The 21,657-nt window shown below is 36.5% G+C and overlaps 1 protein-coding gene across 1 annotated transcript in view; it reads left to right on the top strand.

The window, feature by feature from the left end:
• The first annotated feature begins 104 nt into the window (after nucleotides 1-104).
• PARN (poly(A)-specific ribonuclease) overlaps nucleotides 105-21,657 on the top strand; it is a 61,996-nt gene continuing 40,443 nt past the window's right edge. Inside the window, exons 1-17 of the mRNA XM_010578473.1 lie at nucleotides 105-180; nucleotides 1,071-1,150; nucleotides 3,022-3,089; nucleotides 3,184-3,265; nucleotides 4,050-4,110; nucleotides 4,812-4,977; nucleotides 5,188-5,253; nucleotides 6,028-6,066; nucleotides 7,998-8,040; nucleotides 8,696-8,776; nucleotides 10,913-10,969; nucleotides 12,026-12,103; nucleotides 13,275-13,318; nucleotides 13,811-13,853; nucleotides 16,468-16,543; nucleotides 18,765-18,875; nucleotides 18,962-19,031. Of these exons, the coding sequence (XP_010576775.1) occupies nucleotides 3,028-3,089; nucleotides 3,184-3,265; nucleotides 4,050-4,110; nucleotides 4,812-4,977; nucleotides 5,188-5,253; nucleotides 6,028-6,066; nucleotides 7,998-8,040; nucleotides 8,696-8,776; nucleotides 10,913-10,969; nucleotides 12,026-12,103; nucleotides 13,275-13,318; nucleotides 13,811-13,853; nucleotides 16,468-16,543; nucleotides 18,765-18,875; nucleotides 18,962-19,031 (1,079 nt within the window). The 5' untranslated portion in view covers nucleotides 105-180; nucleotides 1,071-1,150; nucleotides 3,022-3,027. The remainder of the gene's footprint in view (nucleotides 181-1,070; nucleotides 1,151-3,021; nucleotides 3,090-3,183; nucleotides 3,266-4,049; nucleotides 4,111-4,811; nucleotides 4,978-5,187; nucleotides 5,254-6,027; nucleotides 6,067-7,997; nucleotides 8,041-8,695; nucleotides 8,777-10,912; nucleotides 10,970-12,025; nucleotides 12,104-13,274; nucleotides 13,319-13,810; nucleotides 13,854-16,467; nucleotides 16,544-18,764; nucleotides 18,876-18,961; nucleotides 19,032-21,657) is intronic.

A 21,657-nucleotide genomic window follows, 5' to 3' on the forward strand; every position in this document is an offset into this window, starting at 1 on the left:
CGTCGCTGGCGGGCGCGGGCCGCCTCTGCCCGCCTGGGGGGCGGCGGGCTGCGGTGGGGAGTCGTCAGTAGCCTCAGGTGCGTTTTACCCCTTTACCCGCAGATTTTAAGGATAACCTAAACAAAGTGTACGAAGCTATTGAGGAGTCGGACTTCCTGGCCATCGATGGGGAGTTTTCAGGTACGGTCGCACCTGTTTGGTGCTCGCGAACCGCTGGCAGTATCTGTGCGGGGTCCCGGGTGCCCGAGTTTGCTCATCTACGGTGGCTCAGTGTTGGCTTGAAGAAGCTAAAGCTGAGGCTACCGCAAAATGATTAAACCACTTACTATATGTGTGATAGCAAGGTTTTGGTCAAATGAAGATACACATCATACTCTGCTGCTTCTGCTCCCTCCCCGCAGTAATCTTTTAACGTGTTAATTGATTTTTAGCTGCAGCTCAGGGAGAAGAGAAAGATTTTATATGTATCAGGAAACCAAGAGATTGGGATAAATAAGGGGGGCCCTGCAAGTGTTTGGACAGGGAAAGACAGCAGTAAGAACTTTGACGTTGGTAAAACCCAGAGGGTCTGTGCATCAGAGAGATGCCTTAATAAGTGCTTTGGGATACAGAGTTCAGTCAACCATGACACATAAATGTGATCAAGATTAGATTTTGTTAGATGTGGAGCTTGTGGAAATATGGTTGTTGTTATGTACGGCTTAAGGTGACCAAGCCATTCAATACATCTGCGGACAGCACTCTTCCCGTTTTTAGTTTGACTTTGATCCTGCATTGTGTCGTAAAGACCCATCAACATTATGTTACTAGTAGGTCTTTTCATGTTACTGTTGTGTTGAATAGGAACCAGAGCAACAGAGCTTTTGCCGCAGAGCTTTACTGCTAGAACTGTACCATCTGGGTGGCTTTTACACTAACATGCATACTTTTATGCAGTAGGATATATTTCTCAACTGAAATAATCTTAACATGTACTTTAAGTGAAAACGTTTTTCTTAAATTGTTGCATTTCTTTGCTGTGGCTAATTTTTAAATGCTCACCCAAAGCAAAATACGTTCTACTTTTTCAGGGATCAGTGATGGGCCTTCTGTTAGTGCATTAACCAATGGCTTTGACACTCCAGAAGAAAGGTATCAGAAACTTAAAAAGGTAAAGTGTTTACCTTGAATAAAATGAAGATGCTGGAAAAAGATGAGAACTCCTTAGTTCAGAATGGAGACAATGTAGGGAAATATGACAGAGGTCTGTAAAATTGAGTTACGTAGAGCAGATGGGGATTGCTTGTTTCATTGTCTCCACTAACAAGAAGTGGGAAGTGTTGCATTAAACCTGCAGAAGTCATGGTCAGAACAGACACATATGACTCCTCATGCAAGAGTTAGTAGATGTGTAGAACTTGTTAAAGGATGTTGAGAGTGTTAAAATTTATCGGTTCAAAGGGAGACTGGGTAAGAGAAGTTCAGTGACAGCAGGACTAGGGTCCTTCCCAAATTACTTCCCCTGCCAGCATGTACTTACCCTGACAAAACTTAAATGCCAGCTGCCACCACTGCCTCTTCCTCTTTGCAGCACACACACACAAAAAAAAAGGTGCCAGAGGATGTGGAAAGAGTTTTGAAAAATAGCCAAATGACCACAGGAGACAACATATGGTGTGTGAGGTTCAAATGGTCAAAACTGTGATGTCTTGGGTTGTGGGTTTGGTGTTTGGTTTTGGGGTTTGGGTTGTTTTTCCGTAAGAGAAAGGAATCAGAAAAGGGAAATCCTAAGCATCTCAGCACATGCTGTTTCCTGAAGTGTCCAAGGAGTCAGTAAACACTGTTTCCTAATATTATGTTAAGAGACATTGCAGGATGAGGGAATGACTAGTTAGTGTTCCTACTGAGAAACTAGGACAACAAATGGCAAAAACAGGGGAGGAGGCGGTAGCTAAAAAAAAAAAAAAAAAACCAAAAAAAAAAACCCAAAAAAACACAAAAAAAAAAAAAAAAAAAAAAAAAAAAAAAAAAGAAAACCCCCAAACACTAAAGGAGACAATAAAAGTAGAGATCAGTCTCTGAAGAGCATCCAAGAAGCTAGAGGATGCCATGTTTTCTTCACCTGGATGAATATGAGCCTTTGAGTCCTTCAGGGTAGCTGACAATTCAGGCTCTGCACGCACAATCAGTCTCTCTTGCTCATTGTAAGAGGTCTGGTGTATTAGAAGCTAGCCCCAAATTCTTTGTTGTCACCTTCTTAAAACTTAACTTTTACCAGAAAATAAATTAACTTGATTATTGTTATTTTTGATCTTTATAGTCAAGAGGACTAATTTTCTATGTCCTGCTGCCACCCATTATTTTTTCTCTATGATAGTATTGAATAATTCTGTGTGTTCTTTGTGTTTAAAATGGGTGTTTGGCCCTCAGGAGGAATGACTCTTTGAATGAGATCACAGCGCTTTTTTATTTTCTTGTACACTTGCAGTGGTGTTAAAAACATTTCCAATATTGATCCAACAATTGTGAAATACTAGAGGACATGATGATAAAGTGCCTAGTGACTATGCTAGTACATCTATCACGTTATCCACTGTTAGGCCCATGAGTTAGAAGAATATTAAATGTATTATTATGTGTATTTGAAAACTATATACAGCCAGTGTCCCTCACACCCTGCTCCCACACTATGGGGAATGTAAATGAATGTTGAGGAGGAGACTGACAGCTGCTTTAGGTGCAGCATCTCATATGTGTGAGCAACAGGTGGAGAGAGAGATGTTCTTGTCTGTTTACGGAATGGAAGTGCATGCTACAAATCATCTTTGGGCAATTGTAAGATGATTAAATGGGGATGAAAACTAGTTGAAAAACTCTGGTGTATTTATGTAAAAATTACCAACGGAACAAACGTTGGTTAAGAAGGTTCAGATTTGCTTAATTTTGAAATACAGCAAAATCATATTTATTGTGGATGCACCCCAGTTTTCTTTAAATCTGTACGATTTTTATTCTCATGCAAAGTTTTCCTTTCCTTTCCAGCATTCCATGGATTTTTTGCTCTTTCAGTTTGGCCTTTGCACTTTTAAATATGATCACACAGAAGAAAAGTATGTTATTCTCTTATTCCTTGTTTTCTTAATTGAGGAATTTGCAAAGTAATAGTGATAAGCTGTACTGACATGCAACTCATCTTTTTCACAGGTATGTAATGAAGTCATTTAATTTCTATATTTTTCCAAAACCCTTTAACAGAAGTTCACCAGATGTCAAGTTTGTCTGTCAGGTTAGTAGAAAAACAAGTTTGATTTTGTTTGGTTAAGGTACACCTGCAGCAAACTTCCAAAAAATATTTCCAGGAAGACTCTACATCATTGCAGAGGGAGAAGTGGTTGGTTCTTTTAACAGCTTAAGAGGCAGAAAAACATAAGTTTCCGGGGTTTGTTTGGTTTTTTTTTTCTTATAAAAGAAATAAGCATCAGTTAAGAGCAATCCCTAAAAATGAGCTCTAAGGGAATATCTTTGACTTAAGTTTTTAAATCTTGTCACACATTACATTGTGTGGTTTCTGGAGTTGGAGATAACGTTCCAAACCTGGCAAGATGATTCTTTTCTTTCTTTTTTTTTCTTTTGTTTGTTTTTTTGTTTTGTTTTCTTTTTTTTCCCCCTTTCTTGTCTGACTTCCTGCTCCCTTGCTTTTTCTGTTTGATCCTTTATTCCCAGCTGCTTATCTCACTTTCACTGTTTCCCAGGCTATTGCTGGCATTTTTCTGCTCTCAGATTTGTTCTCCTGAACTACATTTTGCTTTCTTTAGTTTCCTCTCTCCACACAGCTCATTCTTTCAGCTTTATGCCTTTAGTGTATTTATTGTTCTTGTACTTTATGGAAGTTGAAAATAAATAGCAAGAGTAGCATAGCCTAAACTCTCTGGCTTCTTCAGGGTCACAAACTTGGTCGCTCTTGACTTTGGACTTCATATAATTTCTTTAAAAGTGTAAAAATAACTGAATTGATCTTTTTATGCCACAGATACTCTTGCCAATTGTGAAGCTGTTTTCTTTTGTTGCAGAGTTCAAGTATAGATTTTTTAGCAAACCAAGGATTTGATTTTAATAAAGTTTTTCGCAACGGTGAGTTGTTTTGTTGTTTTTTTTTCTCTTTCTTTCAGTGTCTGCAAAATTTATGATGACATCTTTCTTCATTTTCTGCAAAAAGAAAAAGGCAGCCATTCATGATACTCTCTTAACACATAATGAAGTTCTTAGAATTATTTTTACCTGATCTATAATTGTGCTGATAGTTACTCCCTTTCCAAAAATTCATTGTATAGATTCAACAGAATAGAATTCCTATTTAGATGAGTGCTTGGTTGTTTATTTTTTTTGGTGGCTAAACATAAATAGATAGAATAAGAAGTTATGTAGCTGTGTAATGGATCAGTAGTAACATTTTAGAAGAGGTATCAGTGCATTGTAATAAGTGCTGCTGCAGTCCATTATTAAAGTGATACAGATAGCAAGGAAGAGGAGTGTTAAATATTTTTGTGATTGTGATCTACAGTTCTGCATTCCTCAAGCTTCTGCCTTGTGCGGATGAGGCATGTAGGTCTTAAGAGTCCGATGGTACCAGCTAATCTGGCATGTGCTAGAAGGAAGCCTGTGTAGACACAGATAAAGAATGGCGTCTAGAACAGACGACTGAAAGGGAAGGATATGTTTTGAGCCTTCAGAGGTGTAACACTGGCAAATGCTTGGTTAGTAATAAGGCTTTGCTAAATCATACATCCCTAATTTGTCTCTAATTATGATGAGCTTTTAAATCTCTCTCTCAGGAATTCCATATTTAAATCAGGAAGAAGAAAGACAGCTAAGGGAACAGTATGATGAAAAACGTTCTCAGGCCAATGGTGCAGGATCTCTGTCATACGTTTCTCCTAATGCCGCAAAGTGTCCTGTAACAATTCCCGAAGATCAGAAAAAATTCATTGAGAAAGTAGTGTAAGTAAAATTGATTAATATTCTGATGTTGTTGAAACTAAAACATAAACAATAATGACATGTTCATATGTTGAAGCTGTTTTTATTAGTTCAGCAGTTGTGAAATATTTCTCTCTTTGTTATGAAGTGTTTTCTTGTCTTTTGGGGAGAGCTGTAAACATCATAAAAAGAAAACAGTAGATATAGAAGCAAATCATCTGTTTCTTCCAGGGAACAGATAGAAGACTTATTAAAGAATGAAGAAAATGAAAGTTTGGAACTGGAGCCATGCACAGGGTCAGTTTCTGAAATTACATATCTTCTAAAAAAATTATTTATTTTGGCTGTATAGAGTTAGGGGAGTGACAAAGAACAACAACATCTTTATTTGGGTTAACTGTAGCAAAATCTACATTTGACTAATCTCTGTACGTTGAGAAAACATGATAATTTATATAGATGTCATACTTTGCTTTATGAGCCATAACTTCTGCATGTAGTGACAACATATTTAAGTATAGCCAAGAAGCGTCTTGCATATGTGAGCCTCCTTTTGCTGTTGCTGAATTGCTCCGTAAACCTTGGTTATGGATTTTATAAACAAATTTCTCAAACCTATTGAGCTTTTGGTTATTCATAGTTGACACTATGTATTGAAACTGTTTTTAGTAGGTCTCCTTCCCACAGTCTATTTAGCTTTGGAGTCTAGATGTTTGGAGAGTGCAGTTATTTAAAAAATTAAAAAAAAAAGAACTTAGAAATACTAGAACATTATGAAGCTGGGGGTAAGGTAACATCACTGTATCTATGTTCAGTAATCATGACTACAGAATATTTGCTTATGAGATGGTATGTGGATAATTGTACAAAATGGTGTAAGTGCCTTTACAGCTTGACAACTGAACGTCAGAATTCAGTAAAACCCTTCTAAGCCTATAGGTTCTGGTAGCAGTGACTTGTACTTTAAAAATCTTTCTAAAATGAACATGGAGCTGGCTTTAACTGAGCATTATTACTTTGAAACACTTTCGTAAGAGGAGTGTTAGTAACACAAATGTCTTTTGATTTTAGATTTCAGAGGAAATTAATTTATCAGACCTTGAGCTGGAAGTAAGTTACTGGTAATACTGCCTTACTGTATATTTTTTAGTATTTCTTATAAGAAATCTGGGTAAGATCTGATCTACTTAACCTCAGAGGTGATTCATTTAGATTTTTTGTTTCCTTTAAGAGCAGACTTTATAATGTTCTGAAGATAAATTCCATTAAACTGGTTTGTGATGATTCATTTGAATATTTTAAAGCTTAGTATTTACTTTAATATTCCTACCTAAAATCTGTGAATAGAACAGCACAGCCTAGAATTATGTAACAAATGCAACTTGACAGGTTTTTAGTGAACAGAAAGCGCATGTGCTTATACAGATTGTGGGCTTTACTTGAAAAACTACTAGTTCTTTAGTAGGTACTGGTATGTTTATAGTTTTCTGTTAGATGCCAAGGATAAGTGTTTTGATGACTTAAAAATCCTAATTCTAGCAGTAATTATCTTCTTTCTTGGCTTACTTTATCCCTCATCTTTGCCTAAATATATCTCTTAATGCCTTAGGAGAAACTATAAGGCTGTTGAGATGAGATTTTCATTGTTCTGATTGCACTAGTAAAATGTGGAAAATACAGTGGAAATATTTTTTTGTACATTTAGTTAATTTAGTGTTGCAACAGTATCTGGCACTCAGTTACACTGGAAGTGGATAAAATAAAGCTTCTCTCCATGAAATGCAATCTCAAGAAGTGAGCTTGAGAACTGATCTGAAAAAGAGAGAGGTGTTTTCAAGAATTTTTCTGTGTGAATTTTTTAATATATTGATAGAATATCTACAGTTTCCAGTAGCACATAGTGTTACCTTTGTCTGACGTTTAATCTTGCATCTTCTTTCGGTGGATGGAAGAGTGTGTTCATGAATTGTATATTTTTTTTAACATTCAGCTGTGTTGCTTTATGCGTATACAGCTGTGTACACTGTGTGTATATATTGGTGAGAGAAAGCAAAATTGTGAAGTCAGCATGGAGATAATTAAAGCAGAAAACAGTGAGGTTATTGATTGGCCTTGTGTCCTGAACTCTTCACAGGTAATTTTCTCTATTGAAGTGTTCTGTTGTGCAATAGTGTTTTGATGCATCCAAGGTCTGTGACATGAAACAGCTTGAAAGTGAGGTCTAGTTTCAAAATTGTGTGAAAAGTCAGGGTGGAGAGGACACGACAGTATTCTAGTGTGTGTTCTCTAGTACTAGTTTTAGTAGTAGCCAGAGGACGAAGGAAACATGCTGGTTCTGCAGTGGTTATATAATTCTGGTTAGTTTATTATAATGGGAAGATCAGAGTAATATCTACTTGTTAAGCAGTGAAAGACGATATTCTCTGACCTTGCTATCGGTTGGATGCTCTGTGGTTCTGTGTATGGTAGTACTTTGGTAATTAAATGTGATTGTGGTAGTGATGCAACCCTGTAGCAGAGGTAATGACATTTGTATTAATATTTCATATTAAAGCTTACTGTTAGCAGGAAGTTCAGGGGTGTTTATAAATCCTAGAATAAGTGACATATTAAAGGCATGCAGTCACCAAAGAAGCTGTCTTGTGGCTGCAAGTAAATGAGAGCTTTCTCACCAGTGTTTTGGTTTTGGATTTCTTGAAAGGAGAGATTCTACATTGTGATGAAATATCTAGATGATGTTTACTTGTAATAGTACTAAAATAAGAAGTTATAGGTTCCACAGCAATAGGATGGGAAATTGCATAAGAAAATACATTTTAGTGCTAGTTACTGTTAGGTAACTTAAGGAGGCCAATTTAACTAGCCTATTGCTTCAAATATTCCATTATTTTAAATTAAAAAGGAACTTTTAATAGTTCTTTTGCACTTAAGACTTATAGGAATAATGAAACATGAAATTACCGAATCACTGTTGTGGTTTCAATGTGCTACATGCCAAATTAATAACTACTTACTTTTACTTTTCATTTGTTTTGATGTAGGTATCCAAAAGGTATCCATGTTGAAACTCTGGAGTCAGATAAGGTAACTAGGCATGTTACTACCTGTAACATCTGTTCTCTTTAAAGGAAATTTTATTTCTCGATTTTACCAACTCTCCTAACTTGTAGATCTAACTTGAGCTTTGTTATGCAAAATGCAAAGCGTTTTAAATGGAACATAATGAATTAGTTTCTAAACATTAAATCTGACCAACATATGAAGTGTAAGCATGTATTTGTGTGGCATAATATTATTATTATATTTTTAAAAGGATACTGAAAGGTATTTTAAGGTGTAGTGCATCTGATGTTCAATATTCATGAAAAGTAGATCTTGATCTTAGAGGAGAAATAGTGGCATCACATGCTGTATCCTCCACTTGCCAGCACAAATCTCTGCTTCAAAAGATACTTGAAATCCACTATTTGCAAGGAGGTGCTGATAGCCTTTCCTCAGAAGTAAAAAGTGGATTTAATAAAAGTTAGGTTTGGTGGATGAATCTAATGCAGCTTTCTAAAGTAAGCTTTTGGGAGTAGGTGATAAAGTGGTGCTTACAATAGAAACAGTCATGTTGCCAAGTAACTGCTGCTGAGGTATGACTTCATTTTCTTTACAATGTGAATTTACAGAAACTTGCAGTGGTCTTAAATATGAACTTCTCAGAGTCATTCCTCAAACTATACACTTTTTATTTTAGAAGGAGAGATATATTGTTATTAGTAAGGTAAACGAAGAAGAACGAAAAAGAAGAGAACAGCAGAAACAAGCAAAAGAACAGGTAAGTAAGTTCCATTTCATTACTTTTTGTGAAAAGAGGGAGGGGGAGAATCTATGACTTCAATCAGCTCTGCAAAATTGCGTGATAGGGTTTGGTAGTATTTTGCTTTTGTTTGGCTGTGGCTGTTGTCTGAAATTGATCCTCCAGATTCTACCAGATGACTTAGGCTTTACAATAGAGCAAGAAGAGTAGCAAGACAGTACAAAATCTTGAAGAATGAGTAAGTGTAGAATACTGAACCAATATTCTGGAGCAGTGAATTCCTCCATATATGCATCTGCTCTATCAGAGAAGCATGGTTTAGTAAAAGGAAACATCAGTTTATTGCATTTATTAGTGCTGTATAACAATAGTAATTGCAAAAAGTATTGCAGAAATTCTCAAGCAAGTTTTCACATTATTTGGATTCACTGTCTGTTACAAAACTTGCTTGCTCTTAGTTGTCCGAGTTAAAATGTCCTGTACTATTAATATGTCAGCTGACTTTTTTTGATAGAAACATACTGCAAGCGACTACTGTAGTAACAAGTTGACTGGAAGGTCATGTCTGGTATATTCAGGCACTCTCATCGTTGTTTATGGGACTTGATATTTTTGCTTACTGACTCTGAGTCAAATTTGAAGAAGTCATAAGACTTGAATTGTGGGAATTCTTAATTACACTCTTGTGATTTGTGCTTACATGTTTCAAGACAAAGTCAATTTAGGTGGAGCAAATAATACTTGCATACAGGGTGCCTCTTAAGAGGGAAAGAGATACCTAACAGAGACCTCAACAAATGTGACATCTCTTTTTCCAAAAGGCAAGTTAGGGTTAATTTACTACTACAGTAGATTTTTCTGAAGCGGTCTTTATAGGTGTATTACTCTGACTAGTGGCATTCAGAGCTGAACTAAAGTAACAGTGAATGTTTTTATTGAGTTTCACTTCTGGCTGGATAAAGACAGATAACGCAAGGCAGAAATTACTTCCTTAGACCTAAAGAAGAAAAATCTGTTACAAATTCTTTAAGTGAAACTAAAACAGATGCTGTGGTCAGATTCCCCCCCCCCCCCCGAACCAATCTGAGTCAGTTTAAAATGTGTAACTCACATTATATAATATTGTATAATGTAGTTGTATAATATTTCTTCTTATTTTTGTTTATATAAATAGTGAGGAATGTTTCTTCCCCAATCTCAATGTCAGCATAAAAATACAATCTGATTTAATAGAAATAACAATCAGGATTCAACCTGTTGCATCTTATGACAATGTGTGTAAAAAATATGGCTGAAGGTATGTAGCTTAATTTTAATATCTTCTTGAGCTGTTTGCAGTCTAATAGCTGTTAAGCTCTATTGAAGATTGACAATATTGACATATTGACAATGAACTGAGTACAGCTGTATTGGTCTGGTTGGGATGAAGTTAACTTCTTCGTAGTAGCCCATGTGTTTCTGTGCTTTGCATTTGTCGCTAAAACAGTGTTGATACCATAAAAGTGTTTTGGCTACTGCTGAACAGCACTTGCACATTGTCAAGGCTTTCTCTCTCTCTTCCACCCTCCTCCAAAAGCAAGTAGGCTGGGGGGGTGGTCAAGAGGTTGGGAGGGAAGTTTGTGGTTATGGTGTTTATCTTCCCAAGCAACCTTCAAGCATGCTGAGGCCCTGCTTCCCGGGAAGTGGCTGGACATCTGCCTGCTGATGGGAAGTGGTGAATGAATTCCTGGTTTTGCTTTGCTTGTGCATGCAGCTTTTCTTTTCTTACTAAACTGTCATTGTGTTGATCCTATTGATCCACAAGTCTTCTTGCCTTCCCTTTGAAATTTTTTTTTTTCCTCTATCCCCTGGGAAAGGGGAGTGAACAAAAGGCAGAGTGGGTGTTTGGCTTTTGGCCAGAGTCAACCCACCACAATAGCTTGTGACTTGTCCTACTGTACAGTGAACTAGAGCTACATATAACAGTGGAATTCTGTCAGCAGCATCCTGCTTTGAACTTGTGTATCTTCCAAATACTGATATTTTCTCTGTGGTCTGTTCTTGGCTACGTCTGAGAAACAGTTTGAGCCAAACTGGTGTGTCTGCCAGTTTGCAGGTACAGTTTTGACAATATTTGTATTTATGTTTCACTAATGTCAGAATCTTTGCTTACAGGAAGAATTGAATGATGCGGTAGGATTTTCCAGAGTAGTTCATGCCATTGCTAATTCTGTAAGTTAACATGATTTTTAATGTACCTTTGGTTGTAAGAAAAAAAAAATCAAAGAATTCTTTTGCTGTAACATTTTGGAAGATAAGATGAAATACAAGTTAAAGTAGCTTGTCTTTTTTTTTTTTTATTGTTGTTCAGTTGATGTTGCTTCATGTTTTACAGTGCTTGAGTATGGTAGGTTAAGTAAGCTCTTAAACTAATGACATGAACAACCTCATTATCTGTAAGAGTCAACAATACCAATTTCTTAGGGCTCTTAACAAGATTCTCTTAAGTAACTAAGCTTTGAGGGCTTTTCTCCTCTGTCCTGAAAAGATTGTTGATTTGGGGTTTTTTTGGTTTTTTTTCTGGCAGTTAAAGGCTTAATCAGAGAAGGTCATCTGGTTCTCTTCTACTTACATAGTTAAAATAGTCTATAGTTCTACATCTGTCGCCTTCATCCCAATTGTTTTAAAGTAGTTGTTATCAGCCTGCTGTGTAGAAAAAAATACATATGCATATTGTTTTCTTTAGCAAATGGAGGATGCAGGGAAGCTGAAAAGGTTGTCATGTCAAATGAATCAAAGTTAACGTTCAAAAAATTTCTTGTATTTTTTCAAGAAGGAACGTGCTTGTATAACATCTGCCATGAAAGATTCTGCACTGTGAGAAGCCAGATCATGCCCCTAATAACTATCATGTATTTACAAACGTAAAGAATATATTGTGAGTTGTTGTACAAATTTTAAATGAAAAGGACTGAGAAATCACTTGACTTCAATCTTAAATAGATTACATTTGGAAACCAAGTTGTAAGTAGCTGTTCTAGTGCATCTTTTCAACATTTCAAGCTGCTGCTGAGGGCTGTGATAAGTGGTTGGGACTAGAGGAAAAAGGAGTGGGTGCTCTGAGAGGATAGAGGAGTCTGTGGGGCAGGCAGAGAGCAAATGTGGAAGTTTGATTTGTATTTGTTCCCAGTTGCCCTTGGCTAGCATCTGGGATAGGTGCTTTTCGCATATGGCCCTTGCAATGGCTGTCATTGGAAGTGTAACTAACATTTAATGTTCTTTTCACAGGGCAAGCTTGTTATTGGGCACAATATGCTATTGGATGTTATGCATACCATACACCAGTTCTATTGTCCCCTACCTGATGTAAGTAATCTTCTGAACTTTCAGATGATGAAAAAAAAGCCTTAATGTATTTGTCTTGAGTCTTATCTCCAAACTTTCTTGTGAATGGAAGCATATGACAGTCTACAGAAAAGTATTTTAAAAAGAACACTTGCTATTCTGGGCTATTGCATTATTTTCTTAAATCTTCATGTAGAAAGCTTAGTTGGATTGAATTCTGCTCCTTTACATTTTTTAAGTGTTCAAATTAAACATTGGAATTGAATTGTGGTTTCTGCTCATATCTCTTAGTCCTTCAGAAACTGTTTGGATAATGGCAGGTAAATTTAACTGAATTGTTAAGATACTGGTTTGGAGCTTTAGCATTATTGTGTGGCACTTTTCCCCTGTAGTTTACAAAATGGGGATACATGTTTTCATGTAATAGTACAATTAATAGAATGGTAAGAAATCTTGTAGCAGGATGATGTTCATTGGGGTAAAGAGGTGGAATGTCTGAATAATAGGAGGGAGCATACTTTCGTGACTGCAGTAGGGCAGTCTAACAGTTCATGACTGCAATAGTCTAACAGTTTAGTTAAACTAAGCAATGTATTGGCACTGAGGACATTGTCTGAAGAAGCCAAAGGTCTCATTGGAAAGATGGCCCACATTATGGTTATATTACTTGAAATCCTCAAAGTTTTGTGGGTGTTATGGGAAAGACTTGATTATGAGATGGGAGAAGTAGTTTGGGACCTGTTTGGACAGTGTTGGAACATAAAGTTGTCAGTTGTTCCTGTACTTTTGACACTTGGAATATCTAAACCTGTAGGCAGTCAACTGTCCACCTGGACTGACTGCTTATATTCCATTGGCATATTAAATGATGGGAACATTTAAGTAGAACTGTTAGCACAGCTGGAATTAGAGGTAGTCTGGGTTGTATAATAGGATAGGGTGTTGGAGGTGATAGAACATTTCTGTTATAAATCACAGACAAATCAGAAATAATTAGTCTGTAGTTCTATGTAATTGTGGGTTGTATTTATGGTAATGCTGACAGATACATCTCTTATGAGGTAAGAGTTCAGTCAGTGTGTCTCAGTTCTAGAAGCTGGTTGGATAATTGTAGCTACTGCTGTCTGTCATATTGAGACTGATAAACAGTTAACTTATTTGGATTTTATCTTCTGGTTAAATGTTAAATTAGGACCTAAGTGAGTTCAAGGAAGTAACATCATGTGTCTTTCCCCGGTAAGTTCTTAGTTCAAACTTTCAACTGTTTCTAGTATTGTTTTAGCAAGCTGATGTTGTTTGTCCTAGCCTTGTAACCTAGCTGTTACTGGAAATAAAAATGGGAACAAGTTAGATAAATATAGTTTTTAAAGTATTCTGTAGCGTCTCTTTTTCAGAAGAGTAAAGCTGTTGTTCTACTTCTTGGCAAAAGATGCAGCTTTGCTACCCACTTGCTTGTGGCATTATGTTTGGTGTTTTGAATCTGCACTACATTTGGAACAAGATTTATTTGCTACTTATTGTTTGCATCTCTCGCTATTGCTTAGTTGCTGTCCTTTTTCTTCATGCTGAACAAAGCCAAGGAGTGTTTTGGCTGCTCTAAGATCTGAGAGTAATGTTTTAGTAGGGTGAAACTGCTGTTTCCCAGCTAATACACCAGAATGTTTTTGAGGATTTGGCAAAATGGATGTTCTTCCATTTCAACTTATTTAGCTCTTGCTTTGTTTCTAGGCTATTGGATACTAAACTGATGGCAAGTACACAACCTTTTAAGGTAAATTAATATAATATTATAGAATGATTTCAAGATACAAGTTTGCATTAAGTGTGTATTGAAACACATGATTTATTTTTAGAGAAAAATGTCTAACAATGTTTTCTGTGATGCTCCTTTTTTGTCAAAGAACGATTTTTCTTAATCCCTTATCTAAACTTACAAATTTTTAGAATACAACTTTTTACTTTTATACAAGTGACTTTTGTGTTTGTTGCAGTTTTAAGGTAACTTAGCAGCTTTAAATTCCAAAATATGTACAGTTTTTTTCTACTTAAAAATGTGATTAGCAGATTTTCTGTCTTGTAAATAGCACATGACTGCATGTCTCCTCAGGAGGAAAAAAAGCGTTGTTCGTGAACAAATAGGACCTGGAAGCTGCTTGTATAGTCAAAGCTTTAGAATATTGTGAATGATGACTTAGATTTGTCTAGAAGAAACTTGAACATCATCGTTAAGCTTTATTGTGGCCTGCTAATCACTAGGTAGTCAGCTGGAGAAAAAAATTACAGGTTTCTCTTAAAACTTCTTGCAATGGGAGTGTTATTCTTCCAAAGAATTATTGCGATAAGGGATCGTACTTTCTTGCTTTCCTATGTGCCTTTGGAATGAATTAATTAAATATGGATGAAGCAGCATATATCTTTCTGCATACCTCTCTGACTTTACAGCATTGCATAACAGAAAACCTCATTAAAATGTACTTAGTAGATAGTTTCAGGTTTGTCTCGCGTACTACTGTAGTAAGAACAGAGGCTTTTATATTCTGAAACTAATGATCCTGCACAAGTTTTATGTTTTGTACAGTTATGTTGATATTTGTAGTTTCTACAGTAGATGTTTGGGTTTTAGGCTACTGTTATCAAATGGTGCTTTGGGATGCCAATATAATGCATCATTTGAGCTTGTTCATGTACTGAGTTCTTGATAACTTTTCAGACTGCAGACTTAGTGATAACTGTAAATAGCTGTCTTGATTTAGAACCAAAAGAAATTTGGTCCTCAAAAATTTCAGGCAACTTTAAGAAAGATTGTGTAAGATTTTTTGTTTTCTCTTGCTATTGATTCTGTATGTTTTTCCATTGTACTGATTGACAAAGTATATTTGATTAAGAGCTTGAAGAATCATAGAATCATTTAGGTTGGAAAAGACCTTTAAGATCATCGAGTCCAACCGTTAACCTAGCACTGCCAAGTCCACCACTAAACCGTGTCCTTAAGCACCACATCTACACGTCTTTTAAATACCTCCAGGGATGGTGACTCCATCACTTCCCTGGGCAGCCTGTTCCGATGCCTGACAACCCTTTCAGTAAAGAAATTTTTCCTAATACCCAATTTAAACCTCCTCTGCTGCAACTTGAGGCCATTTCCTCTTGTCCTATCACTTGTTACTTGGGAGAAAAGACTGACACCCACCTTGCTACAACCTCCTTTCAGGTAGTTGAGAGTGATAAGGTCTCCCCTCAGCCTCCTTTTCTCCAGGCTAAACAGCCCCAGTTCCCTCAGCTGCTCCTCATAGGACTTGTGCTCTAGACCCTTCACCAGCTTCATTGCCCTTCTCTGGACACGCTCCAGCACCTCAATGTCTTTCTTGTAGCGAGGGACCCAAAACTGAACACAGTACTCAAGGTGCGGCCTCACCAGTGCTGAGTACAGGGGGACGATCACCTCCCTGCTCCTGCTGGCCACACTATTTCTGACACAGGCCAGGATGCTGTTGGCCACCTTGGCCACCTGGGCACACCGCTGGCTCATGTTCAGCCAGCTGCCAGCCATCACCTCCAGGTCTTTCTCTTCTGGGCAGCTTTCCAGCCACTCTTCCCCAAGCCTGTAGCGCTGCGTGGGGTTGTTGTGACCCAAGTGCAGGACCTGGCACTTGGCCTTGTTGAACCTCATACAATTGGCCTCAGCCCATCAATCCAGCCTGTCCAGATCCCTCTGTAGAGCCTCCCTACTCCCCAGCAGATCAACCCTCCCTCCCAACTTGGTGTCGTCTGTAAACTTGCTGAGGGTGCACTCAAGAAATTTGGTTTGAAGAAATTAATAATCTGTATACCTTTTTGTGACATCTTACATATGCGTATATAGATTCACTAATGGAACTTAGCTAAGCTGAAGTGTAGGAGCAGCTTTCTGATTGTAAGGCTTCTTTCACTTTATATTACTTTAAATCAGCAGTATTTACACTTATAAAACTATTCAAGAATATCCAGTCAGCAAGCACACTTAAATAATCACCTTGAATGCCTTCAACCATTATGATTGCTATTTAGGTTATTTTGTCTTGCTGTTTGTGCTGTGTTTTCCCCTGCCATATACCATGCATGGAACCAGATTCAAATAGAAATATTACTTTGGCATAATTCATCATCAAGAATTCTGAAGAGTATTAATAAATGCTTGTGACTCATTATGTTCCAAGTGAGGCCAGTTAACTGTTTAAAACTTGTCTTGACAGACTTCTCTGGTGTATGATTTTGAAATGAGGCTTTGTATAAATCCTTAGAGAACACAGGGTGGCAACAGTAAATAACTCATTTTATCCTATTTGATTTCATTTTCCAGGGAAAATGTGCTTGGCACTGGCAGTTAATAATGTCTTTTCTTGCAGGAGATCATTAATAATACATCCCTTGCAGAACTGGAAAAGCGTTTGAAAGAGGTTCCATTCAGCCCTCCTAAAGTTGGTAAGGCAATATCAAAACGGTCTTATTTCTGAAATGTTCTCCTCTTTCAGAGGAAAGAAAGTGTTTTGATTATTTTTGTTCTTGGTCTGAAATGTAAATTCCCCTATTAATACTTAGTGTTTTGATGATAGGGACTTCAGTGCAGTGCATATAGTGCAGTTCTAAATATAACTATTAGTGGAAGTCAGTAGGAATCGTTCCACTTTATTTCAGATAATGGAAGAATGGATTTATTCAGTGAACAGCAGTGTCGTCATCTTCTAATGATGGCATTTTGGTTTTTTAGGTTGATTTTTGCTGAGTAACTTGAAATTGTTTTAAAACTGTTTCATTTGGTGATTATTGTCCTTCAGATCAAAGCCAGAGGACTCTAATAGGCACTTGGACAAACAAAACCAAGAAAACTTACACAGTAGTGACTAGTTGTATGTGTTTGACAAATTACTAAAGTTCCTTTAGAGCTTTCTTTGCTTTGAGGAAAAAGGATATTTAATCAAAGGGCAAGCTTATCTCAAGGTTCTGGAATTTTGCTTAAGCTGCTGATTTAGAAAGGAGAGGGCAATACTGAACAGTAGAGTGTGTTGAAAGGGAAAGTCTCAACGCTTAATCAAAAACAAGATGAGTGATACTTTTTGTATTGCTGCTTGTGCAGAGCAGATGCACTTAAGCTGTAGTAACAGTAGAGATAATAAGATGGATATTCTACAGTCTTCTTGGACAATGAGCAGGAGCTTTTGGTCCCTAGACCTAACTGGTACCATGCATATGGAGTCTACGGTAATTGCATGCAGACCTTTTATTGGCATAGCCTCTGTAGCTTCTTCTCGGGATGTAACATAATTTGGCAGCTGACAAGTGCTACATTTTGCTGATGTAATGTACAATAATAATTTTACCAGTTTTTTTTTTTTTTTTTGAGCAAAGTATGGCCATAACAATTAACTGACTCAGAAGTGTTAATATTTAATCAAAGATGATTGATATAGTTCAGAATATCCAAAGCAAAGCATGTTTAAAAATACTAGAATACTTTCATTAACTATTAATTTGTGTTTTCTTTTGGATATGTATCTATTTAAAAAAAAAAGCACTAGGAAATGTCCTTTTCAGCTCGGCCAGTATAGCTTAATGTTGTCTGAATCTCAGACAACTTTATTTTTTTAAATAAATATTACAAGGGCTCATCTGAAAAAAGGCCTGCTGTTTTGCTACTCTAGTTTTATATATAAAATTTGGATTCAAGTTTCACTTTGCAAAATACAACAATGATATATGCTTACATATTTCCATTGTATAAGTTACGCTAGTATTTCTTTATCACTGTTTTAAATCCTGGGTATGTTTCATCATTGTTTTAGCTTCTTTTGCTAGGTTGAATGCAGTAAATTAAATGGAACTTAATTTATTGATTTGACTTATTGACAGAACTTTTCAGTCTGTACCTTAACGTAAGGGTCATGATTCTGGCTTTTTAAACAGTTAACTTTTGTTCTTCCAGTCCTATTCTCAGTATAACTTCTAGAGGAAAATGAGCCAGCTTTCTAGAGGTTGAGAAGTAGCTACAGATGTGAAATAACTTTGATGTTGGGAGTGGGAAAAATTTAAATGATAAAGAAAGAAGTGTGGTGTGCACATGTTTCTCTGTTACTGAGACTTGGGCACTTTCAGACACTTCAGGGAAGTGCTTATCAAGGTTTCCACTTTAAGGGGTGATTCAAGGGATACTTCTCAAGGTCTTCACATAAACACCAAGCATGATTGTTAGTAAAGACATCCTTTCATCACTTAGTTCCATCTTCCATCATTTAAATACCTTGAAAAATCTGACCATAGGTCAACTGGATGGTTAGCAAACAGGTTAATAGTAGAGTTTTCAATTAGCCTGAGTGTCTGTTCTTTTAAATGCAAGACAGTCAGGAAAAAAATGTGCTGTGTGGAGAATCCTGCTGTCATTGCGTTAGTACTCCATTTTGGCTAAGTAGATCTGTGGATTAATAGCTTTTTAATAGGAAGGAGTTCCTATCCTAGGAGCCTATTATTATTTAAAAATGAAAAAAAAACCTCTGTTTTTTTCAGAACTTCTGAATTTTCAGAAATTCTGAAAATTATGTAAACTTACCTAAATGATGTTATGCTCTGACAAAATAAGTGTGTGGGTAAGCATACAGGGCTGCCTTTAGCTTCTGTGATAACATGTTTACAAATTATTTTTTGTCCTCAGAAAGTGCAGAAGGGTTTCCAAGTTATGATACAGCTTCTGAACAACTTCACGAAGCAGGATATGATGCTTACATTACTGGACTGTGCTTCATCTCCATGGCTAATTTCCTAGGTATCTATGTAGTCTTTTTTTAAACTTTCTCCTTAGTACTGTCTGTAGCTGCTTATTACATACTGTATTTCTTCGTCTTTCATCAGGTTCCTTCCTCAGTCCTCCGAAAAACCATGTGTCTGCTAGATCAAAACTCATTGAACCTTTTTTTAACAAGTAAGTAGTTTTTGTATTAAAAGACCTGCTAAAACATGGAAATATTACTGGCCTTAGAATATATATCTTTAGCCTCAGAATCAATGGCTAACTGCATTTTTCTTTACACTTCAGTTTTGATTGGCTTTCTGGTTCATGCTAGTAATGCTGAAGCCAGAATTTGTACAGTAAATACCTTTTCTGTTGGAGAGAATGATTTATTTTCTGCTAACCTGTAAAAGGATACTTGGAAGAGTACCTGGACTGCTTTAATGGCCTTGTCCATGCCAGTATTGATAATATGTTTACAATTTAGAAAGTTCTTTCTGGAATAAGCTTTGGGAATAGTAGAACTGAAGAAAAACTGGTCAGGTGTTCTTTATGTTGTAGGACACTGTCAGAAACTAGTGATTGTTTAGTATACTTAGTTTTAACTGTCTGGAAAAACTGAAATATCCCTACTGTAATATCAATCCAAATAACACAAATCTGTTGTATTAACATTATCAGGTAACCCATTTTTAAGAAGGTATAATAAACATATATGGTTAGTAGTTAATGGGATGATGCTATGATCGGTATTTTGCTTTTGAATTGGATCTTCATGCAGATTACTTGAACAAATTGAAGTAAGACTTGAGAAATCTGGAAGTCTTTATGCACAGATTTGATTCTTTGCATACTTAATCTGTAGATTTTACCTTATGAAGCTTCTAAAGATAGTATAACCTGTCACATAAAGGGAAAGGAGTTGAAATTAAAAAGCTGCTAGTGCTTTGGTCTGTCTGTTTGTTTAAATTCAGGAGAAATTCCATCCTTTCAAACCCTATCATATAGGAGTTGGCAAAATTAATTATTTTAGCTTCAGGTGGGCCACACAAATGAGGGAATAATTGGGATCAATGGCTTTCAGCTTTCATTGGTCTGGAAACCAAATTACTATAGTGACAGCAGTTAGGTGATTCTCTTGACAGAGACATGTGAGGCAGTAACTCCATATGTTCTAGCAGATGTTATAAATTGTATGTACATTCCTTAGATTGAACATGGACCCGCAGTGACCACTTGATTTGAATTTGAAGGTGATGATAGAATTGATTAGCATAATTTCATTTTAACATAGGATTTATCACAGGGTTGTTTTCAGTAACACCAGCATGCACTCATGCCAACTAGTAGATGCCAATTGAGGGGGTTATTTTTTCTTTCTGGAGATACATATCTGCAACAAGTACAAACTGAAACTTCTAAAACTGCAACAAGAACATGTTAAATTTAAGCTTTTCAAGTTAAGATGTGTACTTCAAATGTGACTTTCCTCTAACAGTGACGTTTCAAAGTTTTGAGAGGAAGCCTGCCCGTGTCTGTTCTGGCTTCAGAGTTAACATTGCCTAAGTGTAACGAAAGGGAAAGTTAACAGAAAATTGTAGGGAGAACAACAGTTTGTTTTTTTTTTTTTTTTTTTAATGTTAAGCAAGAACTGAAAATTACTGTTTACAAGAAAAAAAGAAAGTTCATCCATTCTGTCATTATTTGGAACTTGTAGCTTCTTGTTTCAGAGAAGCTATATATTATTTTTAAATGATGGAAACTTGGAAGACTTGCCATGTCTTACTTTCACATGATCTTAGAAGCTTTGCCATAGTCTAACTAACATCTGCCACATCACCTCAGTCAGAGCTTGGAGATTAGGCTGTCTCACCTTTTCCTTACAGTGAGCAGGCCAAGGCTTGTATTTTTAAAGCTATTTTTTTACTATAATGCAAAATAACAAACCAGAATAAGACAACTCCATTTATTTAATGATTTTTTTTTTTAAGAAGAAAAAAGATTTAAGTACATGTCAGAAGTCAGAACTGTTAGATATTTAAATGCACAAGTCTTTTGCTCTGTTCAGTATGTCCTTTCAGACCAGATCTCTATTTTAGCACTTGGTCTGTTTAGCACCTGTAAGTAGCATCCAGGGCTTGTGCAATTTACATAGTTATCTTAAGGTCCCTAGTAAGTATGTTGCTTCTGGGGCTTTTTTGCAGGTTTGCTCTGGGCTGCCAGCTAGCTTCCTGCTACACCTAGTTTTCTCTAGTTTGTGGTCTAGAAGCTTTCCCTAGCTGAGCATCCTCTCTTCCTCCTGGGAAGAAAAAAAACTATCTTCCTCCTTCCTCCAGAAGTTCTACCTGATCCTGTGGGCAGCAGTCAGAACAAGGAAACCTTTTCCTTTGTGCTGTAGTCATGTTCTTCAAGCAAAACACAAACTACAACATGCAAACAGTAAGCTAAACAAATGAAAGTTATACTATCTGTCACAAAAGTTTTTTCCTGAAAGAAGCTGAACAGAGTAGTTTGTTTATTATAAGGCAGTTTATTTAGAAGCAATGTTCTCAGTTTGAACTACTATCAAGATAGTCTTGAAAATGTACTTTAAAGCAGACCACTTTATGATTCTCTGGGTTGCTTATAAAGTCTTAATTTCAAGATCTCTGAACACTAGATGTTAATATTTAAATACAGTTTAGAGATTAAACTTTTACATGATTGGTGTGACTGACAGGATTTTGGAAATGTTTTCTGTTTGAATAGGCTTGTCACTAATGTGAATAGCGGGAGTAAATTTAAAGCTGAAAAATCAAGCTTTGATTTTTACAAACTT

This window comes from Haliaeetus leucocephalus, unplaced genomic scaffold, assembly GCF_000737465.1.
Source record: "Haliaeetus leucocephalus isolate CR32 unplaced genomic scaffold, Haliaeetus_leucocephalus-4.0 Scaffold636, whole genome shotgun sequence".
NCBI lineage: Eukaryota > Metazoa > Chordata > Aves > Accipitriformes > Accipitridae > Haliaeetus > Haliaeetus leucocephalus.